This window comes from Tinamus guttatus, unplaced genomic scaffold, assembly GCF_059628265.1.
Source record: "Tinamus guttatus ecotype Peru unplaced genomic scaffold, ASM5962826v1 Tinamus_guttatus_pri_ptg000208l, whole genome shotgun sequence".
NCBI lineage: Eukaryota > Metazoa > Chordata > Aves > Tinamiformes > Tinamidae > Tinamus > Tinamus guttatus.
Window position 1 is genome coordinate 7,306,725 of NW_028288742.1, and position 14,104 is coordinate 7,320,828.

The window sequence follows — 14,104 nt, forward strand, 5'->3', positions numbered from 1 at the left end:
CTGTTCCAGCGTGAGCTCAATGTGCAGCCCTCTGTGTGACAGATTGTCCCAATGGAGAGGGTTATTCTATCAAGCGCTTATTTTCAAGAGCTTCAATATTCTCTGGCAAAGAAGTGCATAATCATAAACTTGTTAGCATGCCAGGTTTATTCAGTGAGCTAGATGCATGTTATCATAGATTAACGTGTGATAAAAGAACCTGGCACACTGTGCAGTAAGCAATGTGGAGGATGCTCTTCGTCAAATTTTTGAAGTGGATTGGCTAATCCTTAGCTGTCCTATTGTTGAACTAAATGATACTGTAGCAAATTCAGAAGGACAGATAGCCAGACCTATGTGCTAGCTGTAGCTAAAGAGAAGATTAAAGATAATGATTCAGTATTTGCTCTTAGATCAGAGGTGGGCAAGTTTTAAATACTGAATCTCAACTGGTGTTTCTTGACACCGTGAAACATTAAATTGTTTTAAAGAACTTTTCCTGTTTCAGGCCACATAAATGTGGAGCGCAAAGGCTGATCATTACAGTGGTCTCATGCTTGAATATGTGGCAGTTTGGCCCAGTTAAATACACCTGAAGCCTGTTTCTGCTCAGAGTGGAAACAGGTTTGAAAGAGCATATCCAGATGAAATGCTGAGTTGCTGCAGCTGTTCTTGCTGGGAACGGGCATCATGACTTGAGGGAAGCAGCACTGCCTTGCTGCCTGGCTGCTGAACTCATCACATCATGGGCTCATTATATGTCCTGCATCCGGTGCTCAGAAAGGGAATGGGCTTGGCCAGTAAGCCCAGAAGCAAGTTCAGATGTCAGGAACCAAGTTGAGCATGTTGAGGCAGTTGAGGTTTTGAGATGTAAGAATGCCTTTTTCATGCTTAATATTTTAACCACTATGGGGGAAAGTCTGTGCTCTGCTTTTGTTCAAGTCTTTGTTTCATTCTGGATTTCTTGACCTAGTTATGTGGAATTTTATTTCCTTCCATTTTGGTATTTGGGAAGGTTTAATTCCTAACATAGTGTAACAAATGAAGGGTCTGATTGTAGTTTCATGATCAGCCTCTTCAGTGATTTAAAAGTCCCTGAGAAAGTAACTTTACATAAAACATTTCTCTTAAAACTTGTTGAAGATGCTACTTCTATGTAAACTGTCAGCAGGGCTGTAGGTAATGACCTGCCCTATGTCATCTCTGATTGAGCTAATGATCCTTAACAAATGGCTTGTTTGCCTTCCCCCCCACCCCTTACTTTGGCTCTTTCTTTACTTGTTTTATGCCTTTGCACTTGCGGTGGGGGAGAGGGTGGGTATGAGAAACAAACCTGCTTCTATGTGCATATTAATATCTTGCTTTTTAGAGTGCTTTTTGTTTGTCATTAGCTGCGTAACTATGGCTTGTAGCTTTTATTTTCGAGAGCCTGTTTGCCTTTTGCTTTTAAGTGGTGTTGCCAAAGACTTGCATTTGTGCTGTTTTGTTATGTGAACCCTTTGTTATAAATTTCACTTGGCTTATATTGTTTTTCAGAAGCTTTGCAAGTTGAAATAATGCATAACACTAACATCTTCAGGAAATTGCTTGTAAGTATGCTGAGGCTGGCAGGAAGTGCTGTGTTCCTTGGAGTTCTGCTGCTCGTTGGCTTTGCGGTGCAGACCACAAGTTCCATGCGAGAAATGCCTGATGTCCTCTTCTCCAGCTAAAATATCCGAAGTGTTCTTCTGGGCCAAGACTCTGTGTACAGTCTCAGCCCAAATACTTTTTTTTTTTTTTTTTTTTTTTTTTTTCATATTACTGTGATGTAGTAAGCCAGTGAAATCTCAGTCTTTACTCTGTGGTGGTTGTTGAGTTCGGGAGTCTCTTTTTGCTGCCCATGAAACGCAAAACCTGAAGCATACTCCCACCTGAGAGTGATTATAGCATTAACCCAAACTGCTGCGTAACTAGCAGAAGCTCTGGGACTTTTTGTGCTGCCAACAAGTTTTGGATGGTGAAACCTGGCTGACACAAGCGTGTCTAAAGGACCTTAATGTTTTTGCATTTATTTTCATGAGATGGTATTTCTACTAGAAGCCTTTTTTACTTGTAAAAATACATTTTTTTTTAATTTCTTCTTTGTGTAGCAGAAAGGCAGAGTTGTGTTTTGCTGCGATAGATCTGCTTTTAGGAATGCTTTGTTCGAATAGTGCACTGGCAGATTGCTGTAGCCATGTCCTTCATATGATTCACTTTACATTTCTGAAGAGCTGAAGCACTTTTATTCTCTGGAACAGTGTCATGAGGCCTGGCTGCAATTTTCCAGCTGAGAAGCATAAATGACTGTTGCTAGTCAGGTGTCAAGGCAGCGCTGATTTAAATGAAAACTGTGGGGCTTCCTGGCTGTGTGACTAGCTGGGAGATACACGTAGGCTGGCTGGAGTAGAGAAAGGGGAATTTCCCTTGGGGAACTCGTAGCTAGCAATTTAAAGACTTCACTGCAACCTGGTATAAACAGGGAGCGGGGGAAAATCCTGCTAACTTTCCACTGATTTCTTTTAGACGGATACTCTGAACAATTTAATAGGGTTTGATTGCAGACAGGCACTGAAAATTTTTCAGTTGCTTTCCAAGCAGCGCTACAATTCTCCGGTGACCTGCAAATCCAGGAAGATTCAATAGGGGAGAAGTGCAGAGTAATGCAAAGCTGGGGCTGGCACTCATTAACAAAGATAGGCTCTTCTGTTGCTTGCTTGCTTTCTCAGGGTCTGAGAGCTACTCTTATATCTAAACCTGGCTTCCTGGGCTTTTTTAACTCATAGAAAAAAAAGTTCAGAATATTTCTCAGGGTTCTGACTCCTCCTGCTGCATCTTTGACACACAGTGCAGCTCCAGCTGCCTTTGCTCTCCATAGTTGGGATGGTCCATTTGCTAAGCTCCTTCCATGTGCGGTGTTTGACTTATTAGAAGTTAAAAATGAAAAATGCTCAACCAAAGCAGTTTGTAATTTTGATACTCTGTTAGCTTTTTAGAGAATTGGCATAGTAATTAAACTGGGTTTTGTAACTGCCTTTGTCGCTGCTACGCAACTGCATTATTTAGCCAGTTTAAACAAGTTATGCTTGTAAATGTAATTAACAACTGCACAAAGGGACAGGCTCTTTGAAATACTTGGTAAGGCACTTATAATTTTTGAATGACAATTACTTTTGAGTTGTTTAAACATTTTCTTTATTTTTAGTTGCTACAAATGGCTATGATTTAAAAACTCTTAAAAATAAAGGTTTGTTTCTTGTTATTCACTCATTTTAGTGACTGCCTTCACCGGCGTTAGTGTCACAGTAATGCTGCAGGTTACAATGTGCTCTGGAAGAATTTGAGAGTTAGATCCTGATGCAGTGGGAATCCAGTATCACTTGGGAAAACTGGTAATAGTAATGCAGTCTAATACTGCGTGGAAGGTTGAGCTTGAGCTAGTTTTGTAGCTTTTTTTTTTTTTCTTTTTTCTTCTGCTAGTTGCTTACTGCTCTTTTAAATTCCATGTTTAATTTTGACTTGAGGAAAAAAAGTTTAGCTTTTTGGAAATCTATTTGTCATAGTTTCTGCATACGGCAAGAATCCCCTCAGACTTAACGCTAAAGCAGCCTAAGGTGAGTGAGAGGGGTTAACAGTAGAGCCTTATTGGCTTGCACTGCTTTGCACAGACATACCTCACACTCGCAAGATTTGCAGAGGAGTGTTTAGTGTAGGATTTTTCTGATGAGATATTTTTGGGAGGGAGTGTAGAGATATGTAGATGTAGGAATATGAAATATTTGGCTTTGACTGCAGAGCATGACTTTGCACACTGAGCTGCAAATCCTGCTGAATCTGGTCAAAGTTCTTATCTTTCTTGCCTAGCTTAGATGCACTGGGTTCTGTGGTTTGTTATATGAATCATTTGCATGAGGCTTTCAGTCGCAAATCTCTCAGTGTTTTGGGGTCTGATTCCATGCTAAGAAGGAGCTACTTTATCATTCCTTTGTTTTCCTGCCTTGCTTGTGCGTATCTATGCTGTGGCTCTATTCTCTATAGACTGCTTCAGTACTTCTCAACATTTAAAACACAAAAATTGCTTTAGCCATACCGTTGTAAAAGTAGCTCTAGTATAACCATTGAAATGCACCACATCAGGATGCAGCCCCTTCATTGGGAAGCAGCAGAGTGGCTTGTGAGGTTGGGAACTTGCCCAAAGGGCACTGTATGAGTGCCCTGTGCTGTGCACATGCCTTACTCTTCATTTCATTTCAAATCAAGGTCAGGATGATGAAGGCCTTACAAATGTCTGGCTCTCCAACTGAAGCATCGCTCTATAGTTTACCAAAAAATGTTGCACTGGTAGCTAATACTAAATGATTGACATTGAAAATGCAGAGTCCAAAAACTGAAACCATGTTTTCCATACAAAAAAACCTGTTTCTGTGTATGTGTACATCTCCAATAAAACCCTAAGTGAAGTAGAATTCTTAAAATAGTGCATACAGGTGTAGAACAGCTGGTGAAGCAGAAGAGAATGACTCTGTGCATACCTAATTTCAAATTCTAGTTCACTTCATTTGAGGGTATGTGCATGTTGGTGTACGTGTTTCCCCCTTCCTAGACTTTTACTTGAAGTGAATTTGGCATACCTCCTTCACAAAGTCACTTAGTAACTCGGGCTGAGAATATGAATAACTATTTAAGCTGTCCAAAAACCCTTGCCTGTATCGTGTTGTCAAGATTACAAATTAAGGAGGAACCCTAAATATCAAATAGGCAACGTGAACAAAAGCATGAGGTGACTTCTGATTTAGAAAGTCTAAGTGGGTGTGTTGAGAAGGCATCATATGGGCTATGCAGAACTTAGAAAAGGATGATTGAGGGCCTTATTAACACGGGCTAATTAACCTCCTTTCTGTACAAGGCAAAATGTTGCATGCTCTGATGAAAAGTGCAAGGGAAGTAGAGAACTAGATCAATTTTCTTTTAATGCTAAGTAATCCTTTTAGTCGGACTGGATGAAAGTAAGCATGTGTGGGCTGTGGCTTTGCTTTCTGCCTTGTGCCAGGATTCAGCTCAGAATGAGTTCTTCAGCTGCATTATAAACCTCTGAAAATTGCTTTATAATGGAAATGGTGACAGGCCATCAACTACAGAGGTATAAATGCTTTGCTTTAACATATGTGTAGTTGTCCTAAGGTCTGAACTACATTAAACTGTGCCTCTAGTAAGGAGGCTTTGGTGTAGTTTTAGCTAATTAATGGTATAGCTCTTTCTATATAATTCTTCTCAAACATATGACCCCTGACATATTGCATAGGTATCAGTAAAGGGCTGGGATATATTTGGCCTGTAGTGACACTGAGATGCCACTCTGTAATTGCCCTGCTGGAAGAGGCCCAAGAAACGCTTACCATGATGCACTTAATCAATGCAATTGCAGAGCCAAGCAAGCAGATCAATGCTTTTCTACTATGAAGTCAGTGGAGCTTCTAAATCATAAAGTAACATTACTCGGTATGTTGTCAAATTCTGTTTTCAATAGCAATCTGAGATTTTGCAATCACATTTAAATACCATCTGTAGCTTAAATATCTTCAAGTTAAATATCTAACGGATGCATCTTACATGGCAGCATTTGTTTCCTTGTCTGCATTCCTGTCCTTCTATCTGCCCCAAAACAACTGAACAAGAATTGTCCTCAGAAATTATTTTTGTGCAGTCTTTTTGAGTGTGGGGAATATACAGCTGTGCTAGAATCATGATCTTACTGTGGTACAGCTGCATCTGTCTTACCATTGGCATGGATTTACAGTAGTAACATTAGTTCACTATTACCTTGAAATGTGTAGGAGAGTCCATAATAAAGACCAAGCAGAGCTTTTCGGCGTTGCTGTCTAGCGCTTGTATGGTGTGAGCTAGTACTAAAGTGTTTCTGGTTTGCTTTTTTCTTGCCTTTTTAACGTGGAAAAGGGGTAGACTTGGAAATGACTGACAATGTGCTGCAACATGTAGGATTTGAGGATAATACCTTCAGTATGTATTAGTTATACCTATGTAAGCTACTTTGTGGAAAATTGATTTCATTAGGGAGGCTGAGGATACAGGTTCCAAGCAGATTTTTGTATGCTTTAATGCTCAAATGTATGCTGTACACTTTAATGCTCAGAATTTCCTTTGTAATTTAATCTTATGTCTCCAGACAGAGGTTTAGATTCTGACTCTTCTGTTGAAACACTGTGTGTCTAGAAGTCTCTACTTCAGATTGATAGTCAGAATTTTGGTTTCACACTCAGCATGTGGTTTTACCCTGATGAGGTGATTTACAGTAAGAGGAGGAAGGAAAAGCAAACTTTGCGTTAAGACAGAATCATAGCATACGCATTGAGATGGCTTGTTCCTTGCAATGGTGTATGCCAAAGCACAGGAAATAAAAGGAATAATTAATATAACAGCGTATAAAATCAAGTAAATAATTTTCAATGCCTTTAATCGAGTAGGCAAGGTCACGCTTTAATAGGAATGTATGAAAGTATGAAAATGGAATCAGGGTAACAATTTAAGTGGCTGAGGGAGAATCTTTCTGTTAATTAGTTACAGTATGTATCAATGTGTATCAGTTGATTTTTGCTATTCGGTGCCCCTCATTCTCTCGTGTTCTGTATTATACATCTTCAACCAGAGATGCAAACATTGATCTCGCTGAAGTCAAGACCTTAATGCGCTCTGTACCTACATCTGAAGGCTTGAGTTGCTTCATGTGCAATGAAAGCTTGTAGGCACAAAAGTATAAGTAAGGGATGACAGTTGGAATATCTTCAAATGGGCTTCTAAATTTTATTCTCAACTGTGTTTTTGTTAGTTGCTTAAAAGATAGATAAGCTCTTGAGATTTTCTGTAAATTTCTTTGTGGCACTCTTGAGAGGGTCTGTAAACTTCTTCCTCTTTGAATGTCCTTATGTCATGGCTACTCCTTTCATTGTTGTGTTTTAGGGGAATTACTATGTGTTTCCTCTGCTAGTGGAAGCACTTTTAATACCTAAGCTTGATGGAGACTTGCGGTTGTTCTGGAGCCTCTGGGATTTTCCAGCTGTCTCAAAGTAACCTCTGCTTCTCATTTTCTCTGCCACTTGACCTTACTAGCTTGTTTCACCTTGTATTTTCCAAATCTACATAATAATTTTGTATTTCCCTTCAGTTAAATGATTTTTTTTTTTGACAGATCGAAGTACCTTCAAATTGGGTTTAACTTTATATTCTGTTTCTAAGATAATACCATTCTATTTGACTTGATTTATCCATAAATATGAATGTCTTTCTGAATGCCAGCTTAAATTATGTACAAGTGGAGATTGTAAATTGCCAATATAAAACTGGATTTCCAGAGATATATGCACATATAAAACGTGTGCTGGAGTAATTCCCGATTAGGCAGTGTTAAGCACGACATTGACTTTTTATGAGGGAGATCAGGGTTTTATCTTAATACGTCAGGTTAAAACCTGTGGTGATTCTGTAAGTGATTTGCATGTCAAATATCCCTGACCTCACCATGCCAGGAGGGGGCAGAAATGGCTCTCAGGCCCCACAGATTTGCAGCAGAGGAAATACAAAACATACCGGACTCCTCGGTTCAGGATTGACTTCGAATTTTTAGCTTCATTGGGCCTTACCTTTGTACTGGCGGTTTTTATCAAACTTCCATAGAAATCTGAACGGTGCTGCTTTTCCTAGAAATCTCTTGCTTGGAGCAGAGTTGGCCATTGCGACCCTCTCTTGGTGGCGAAGGGGCATGAGGGCAACCCTGGCGGGTGCATTTGAACTTTGAGCGTTTCCAATGACGTTACCTTGAGAGATAGGCGATACTGCGGACATCGGCTGTGTTTGAAACGACAGTCGGAAGCGGGGGCATCCCACGCTTTTGCGTTCCTGGGTGGCAGCGTGACTTTCGGTGAGCAGTGCAGTTGCTGGGAAGCAGTTAACGCGAATGGGCAGTGGGAGTGACGAGCTTTACCTCATGGAGGAAACGGAGCTTTACCTCACGGAGGAAACCGCTGTCTCTGCTGGGACAGCCTGGGACGGGGTAAAGAAAGCGATTTGCACTGTAACCAAGAGCTGACAAATGTGCGTGCCTTCCTCGACAAGGCATTTACATACCTGTTGGATAACACCTGGCAAGCTTGACACGTATAAACTGCTTGATATGTTTGCTTTGTAAAGCGGTTGCTGTAATTAAATACTGCCCTTTCAGAAAAGGGTGAGGCAGATCAACCTGAGGGAAACTGCCATTGTTGTGGATCCCATTTAATGTTGATGAATTTGCAGTGGACCAAAGTGTCCTGCTTTTTTTTTTTTTTTTTTTTTTTTAAAGAAAGAAAGAAGTCAGAAATCAGATTCTCACCCTACCCAGTAGCCACAAAGGATAGAAAAAGACCAGAGATAAAGTGAACCTTGAAACTGTAACAGTGAAGTTCAGTTATTTGTCTTAGGGTTACCTGCCCAATTACACTGTCCTTTCACAAAATCCAGTTTTTGTATTACAACTAAATAGCAGCCCTTTTTGTTTTTTTTTTTTGTTTGTTTGTTTGTTTTCCACATAGCTGTGTGTGTTGTGTGTATGTGTGTGTTTTTCCCCTATTGGTGTATTAATAAGTAAATATCATACGAGTCTTTGGATTGATATTTAACAGCTGAGATGGTTGATTGTGCCTCTGAAAACATTTGTCATTGCCCGTTCCAATGTCATCGATATGAACCATCTGAACTCTGCCTTTCTTTTTCTTTGCTGCCCTGGGGGTTTAATGGCTTTGCAGAGAAGCTCCTGCCTGGCATATTGAGCTGCTCCAGAAGGTCTAACCCATAAGCAGTGAGTACTGAACTGCAGCACACTAATGCTGGAGGTGTTGACTCACCATGCTGTTTTTAATTGCAGTTCTTCTGAAGGTAGATAATCTATACAGACTGTCAGCATAGATAGCGAGTCTTTGGGTATATACCAATATAATGATGTATTTGTGTGGCTACAAATGCTGTTTTGCTTTTCTTTTCCTGGGAATTAACATTTCTTCTGTGCACATACTGTTTGCATTTAAAACTGGCTTTCATGTGTCTGTGGCTCCTGCTGTAGCTGGCAAGTGCTTTGTCCTATGTCTGCAGTGAACTGTGCTCCTCTGGAAATCTCGAGGCTGATGTAAACTAGCTTTCAAATGTGCATGAACTGAAAAGCATCTGTAATGTTTTGATGTGACTAATACTAAAAGATATGATTGACCGAGTCTGGATTTACTTTGTTACTGGAAAGTCATTGAAAATATCCATTTGCAAACTTTTTAAACAAAGTGTAGAAATCTGAGAGTGTTTTAAAATTTGTGCTTTAAAATTTTAAAACTTAATTTTTTGGTTTTGAGATAATATGCAGGTTTTTATATAGTTTGTATATTATAAGATGTACATACATCTCTTCTCAAAAGTCCATCAATGTTTGGCTGGAACTAGAAAACCTAAATATTTTGGTAATCTCAATTGTTCTTGTGTATGCTATTTCTAAAGATCAGCTAGCAGATAATTTGTCTAAATGAGGTGTTCCAGCCAAATGCTGCCCTGAGGAGGACACAAAGTCATCTTGGTGAGGGCAGACCCGCTCGGTGTTGATGCTTATGGACATCATGGCGGAGCTTGCTGAGGAACGCTGGGCGTTGAAATCAAACATTGGGCTGTGTGCACAGAAAAGGGGTTGGTCTTCCTAAAAATACTTCAACATTTAGAGAACTTTTGAGAATATACTCCAGCTGATTTTGCACTTTCAAAAAAAAAATTATGGAGGTAAACTTTCCATAAGTCAAGAGAAACCTGTGCAAGGGACTGCTGTGGTACATTACTTGGGGTAGTTTTATGGCAGTGCTAGAGAGATTTTGTTTTTCTGGTGGCCTGCTGACTTGGAGGCTGCAGGCAGACACAAACGCCACGGAGACACTTGGGAGGCTTAAGCTGCTGCTGTCATGTCCAGCTGTTCCTCTTGCAGCTGAAGGTTACGGGCCTCACACTAGTGGATCATATGAGCGATCCTAGGCCATGTCAGTGCAAAGCCAGCCCGCTTATTTTATATTATCGCTGCCTGCAGCCGAGGGTGGCAGTGAGCAGCTTGAACGACTTCCCAAACCCTCCTGGCTGCATCTCGCAGAGCACGTCTGTCTGGGGCCCTGCAGAGCAAAGCTTTAATCTCTAACGTTGTACTGTGAGCAGGGTCTGTCAGGGCGGCAAAGCTGTTGCCAGGAGGAGCTCTGATACCTAAGTCTATTGTCATGATCATTTTGTGGTAGAAAGATCTGTTTGATGGGTGTGTAATATATACATTAATTGCTAATGTTAGCTTTATTCTCAATGTGAGATAAATATGTGAAACTGGAGATTGCCAAAAGAAGTCTCTTCCCCTTGCCCCTGTTCCTAGCTCAGCCACTTCTAGTCACTTCGATTCCTAGAAGTTTAAGTTGTTACCTTCTCTGTCCCTTTGCTTCGTTCCCGAAAAAAAAAAAAAAAAAAAACTCCCCTGCATTGATTAGTTAAAATGAATTTTTTAGCTCTATTTTTTTTTTATTTTTGCCCCAGGTCCAGCAAGACTATGAATCTCTGTTCCAAATGCTTTGCTGGTAAGTGCAGTAAAAGGTTTTGTGTTTTTGTTAGATTATCAAAACCACATTGTTGGCATCTCCTGCAGGGCTTGTGCGTGGATTTTTCGTGTGTGTGTATGTGTGTGTGTGCATGAGAGAGAGAGAGAGATTGAGATCCGATTTTCCTCACTTGGGGTTTCGTTTATTTGCTCAGATCTGTTGAAATGATCTTCAGTGTGTGGAAAGCAAGAACCTCTTGTGTAAATGTACCAAACCTTGACTCAGTGAAGTTTACAGAAGTCTGGAAGGCCCTTGAACTCTAGAGCTTGGCTCTTAGCACAGCCCCTATCCAGCTGGCATGGCTTTCAAAGTGTATCACTCTGCAGTGGAGTTTGGAATTTTATAGAAGTTATTTCTATTTTGCCAATGACCTCTGATATATGGTAGGGAAAAAAGAAAAGAGCACTTCTCAGGGAAAAATTCCTTCTCCATTTCTTTTCATTTTGCAATTCTTGAATGTTAAATCATCAGTAGCTCATTAGTAGGCTAATCCTAAATACTACATATTCTTACTGCAAAGTCAATGCTACTGCGTAAAAAGTGAGGAATTGTTATTAACCTCTTCTGGTAACATCATCTAAAATTTTAAAATTTTTGTGGTGTTACTTGGTATTGTAATCTTTTAATTACAATTAAGTTGCTGTCCAGGATTTTAAATTTCTTTTGAGGGATCAGGTTTTTTTTTTTTTTTTTTTTTTTTAATTGTACAGAAAGTAAGTTTGTCTTAGTAATGTGCTTGTGGGGTTTATTTATCATTGGTTTCTAATGCAAAAAGCTATACGTCTTCTGAACTTAAAGGGGAAGTGTACCAAAACAAAACAAAAAAGTTAAAAGGCTTTTTTGAGGTTTATACTTCCTCGAGCTTGACTTCTCAAGGCAGAGATTCAGAATCACCTCATTACACATGAGGGGGAAAGAAGAAAAAAAAAAAAAAAAAAAAGGTCTCCCAAAGGCTGCTCAGCAGAATGAGAGGGCTGTTCCTCTGGCCGTGCTGTGGGGGCACGGATCACTGGAAGGCAGCGCCAAGGGAAGCACCAGCCCCCTGTTACAGTCTTGCCCTACTGACTGCTGTGAGAAATGGGCTGCCAAGGCTTCAATTGCCCCACTGCGTGTGTTTGCTCTGTCCACATGAGCACTAGGTGAACCTCTCTGCCTGCCTCCCTCGGAGGTGTATGGATTTTGTGCCCTGGAGAGACTGAAATGGCTCATCCCTTGTATTCTGCAATTAATTGAGTACCCTAAGCTTTACAACTCACAGGCCAGTTTGATTATGTTCTACTGCCTTTTTATTAATCTATCTATCTATATAGATATTGATACTTTTTAACAAAAAAAAAATCAAGAGACCATTTTGGCTTCTATTTTATGATTCTTTGGGATAGTGGAAAAGCCATTCCCTCTGATCAATTTTTTTTTTCTGTTGTAAGATTACATCTGAACCTGCGTATGATTTAAGAAATAGTAGCTCTGTTTTTATAATTTTCATTTATAAATATTATTCAAATATAATAGTTTTGAAAAATTTGAGGCACTTAAAAAGCTACTGCTCACTGGAACAAAACACAGTATTTTTGAAAGAAGCATATTTATCTTCTCAGATCCTAATCAGTAATATTCAAGTAATACGGGGTTTTTAAGTACCTACTAATGGAAAACTGGTCACTTGCCTCAGGCTACTGGCCTTCTATTTATTCATGGTTTTACTTAAATATTTTTAGAGGATTTTTGTTTGTTTGGTTGGTTTTTTACTGGGTTTTCAGCGAGAGTACTGTAAGAGAAAGATGTATACTCTTCCATCTGTAGCAATTAGATTTACAGAAAGTAAGGATTTAGCTAAGAAAGCTGTTGAATCAGATCTGTTCTTCACCATTCCATTTAACCCATAGGTATAATCTGAAAAAAAGTCCCCTTTTAATGACAAGTTATTACTTCAAGCATACTGAAGTAGATATGTATAGAGGGGGAAATTGGGAATTATTATTTCTCTTGACCCTCCTTTCCTTTCTCTTTTATTTTAGAAAAAAGAAATCCACACAACGAAAAAGGTTAGTAACTGTGTTAAAATGACTTTTTCTCCACAGAGGGAAGGGATAGAATCCTTGTTCTTCTTTTTTTTTTTTTTTTTTTTTTTTAAAAAATGATTTCAGACATAGGCAGCAGCAAAGCTGCTTGCATTTGTGTAAGCACTATATTTTCACATAAATTGCATGAGAAGGGCGGCAAGTCAGCAGGAGGTGAGAATGTTGTTGAGTTTGCATTGCAATATGAATTATTAAATGGAACCTTCTTGTCCGTACTCCTGTGTGCAACTACGGACCTGCTGTTTCTGATTTGATACGTTAGTTCTCCTTTATTCTCAACATAAAGGTGGTTGAATGTTTGAAATGAGCCCCTTACACTGTGTGTTTATACATCATATAGATCTTCTTCAACCCTCTTTTCTTCCTTTTATCTCATCTGCCTGTTCCAAGAAGGAATACCTGACTTATCTTACTTGAGCCCAATAAAAGTAGCAGACTCTGAAATGTTCAAGAACCTCTCTGAAATCATTTTAAATTAACTGTACTTCTGCAGAGTACTTTACAATATTCTGTGTCTAATTCAGTGTTGACCACATGTCTCAAAGTCTCTAGATAGAGTACAAGTGTAAGCCTAGGTATTAAATTGCTTCAAATGAATTTACTCTTGAGATTCCTAAGGCATAGTTGCTTCAGGCAGATTGCATATCCAGAATAAAAATACAAGAAAACATGTTTGCTTTTTAAATTTTTTTATTTCTATTTAGTTTTTTTATTTTTATTTAGTTTTAGTTCAGAATGTGGACTGATAAGTGCTGATAAAATGCAAACATAAGGCCAATGTACACCCTTAGTGATACCACATAATCTGCTGATACTGCAATGTCTCATCTTTCAGTACAGTAAATTACTGAATCCAAATGATTAAAAGACTGGACAGTGCTGTGTGGGTTAAATTTTTCAAAAGTACTCTTCATTGGTTTGGTTTTGTTTCCATTAGGTTTATGAAAGTTCTAATATTGGCTTCAGGTACAAACATTGCCTGAGTGCTTTTTGAAAATCCACTTTTACAAAGTAGGCTCTTTCAAAGAGGAATTCTATAGACATTCAAGAAAACAACACCTGGTACTGCAAGGACTTGATTTTTAATTGGAGCCTCTGGGAGCAGTCCTAGAACAAACTATTACTGAGTAAAAACAAAAGCTTAAATACATTAAATTGATGTAAAAGTAGTCTTTTCCTTTAAAACACCCCCCCCCCCCCCCCAAAAAAAAAAAAATCTGCCTTTAATCCATTTGACTGTGTGTGTAGAAAGGCTAATCTTTGTTATGTGCAATCAGCATGGGAAAGAGGGATGCTGGAAATGGATTGCGTCTTATTCAATATCTAATTCATGAAGCCAAAGGTAAGTGCAGTACTGGATGCTTTGGTGAAGAGATG

General features: G+C 39.3%; 1 protein-coding gene across 3 annotated transcripts in view; it reads left to right on the forward strand.

The window, feature by feature from the left end:
• Positions 1 to 14,104, forward strand: part of ZFAND3 (zinc finger AN1-type containing 3) — a 118,968-nt gene that overhangs the window by 21,006 nt on the left and 83,858 nt on the right. For 2 of the 3 annotated variants that reach the window (XM_088524264.1, XM_088524265.1), the window contains exons 2-3: positions 10,585 to 10,625; positions 12,665 to 12,691. In XM_088524264.1, the coding sequence (XP_088380390.1) occupies positions 10,585 to 10,625; positions 12,665 to 12,691 (68 nt within the window). Of the gene's footprint in view, positions 1 to 8,792; positions 8,846 to 10,584; positions 10,626 to 12,664; positions 12,692 to 14,104 lie in introns of all 3 variants that reach the window. The other variant, XM_088524266.1, reaches the window with a different exon arrangement.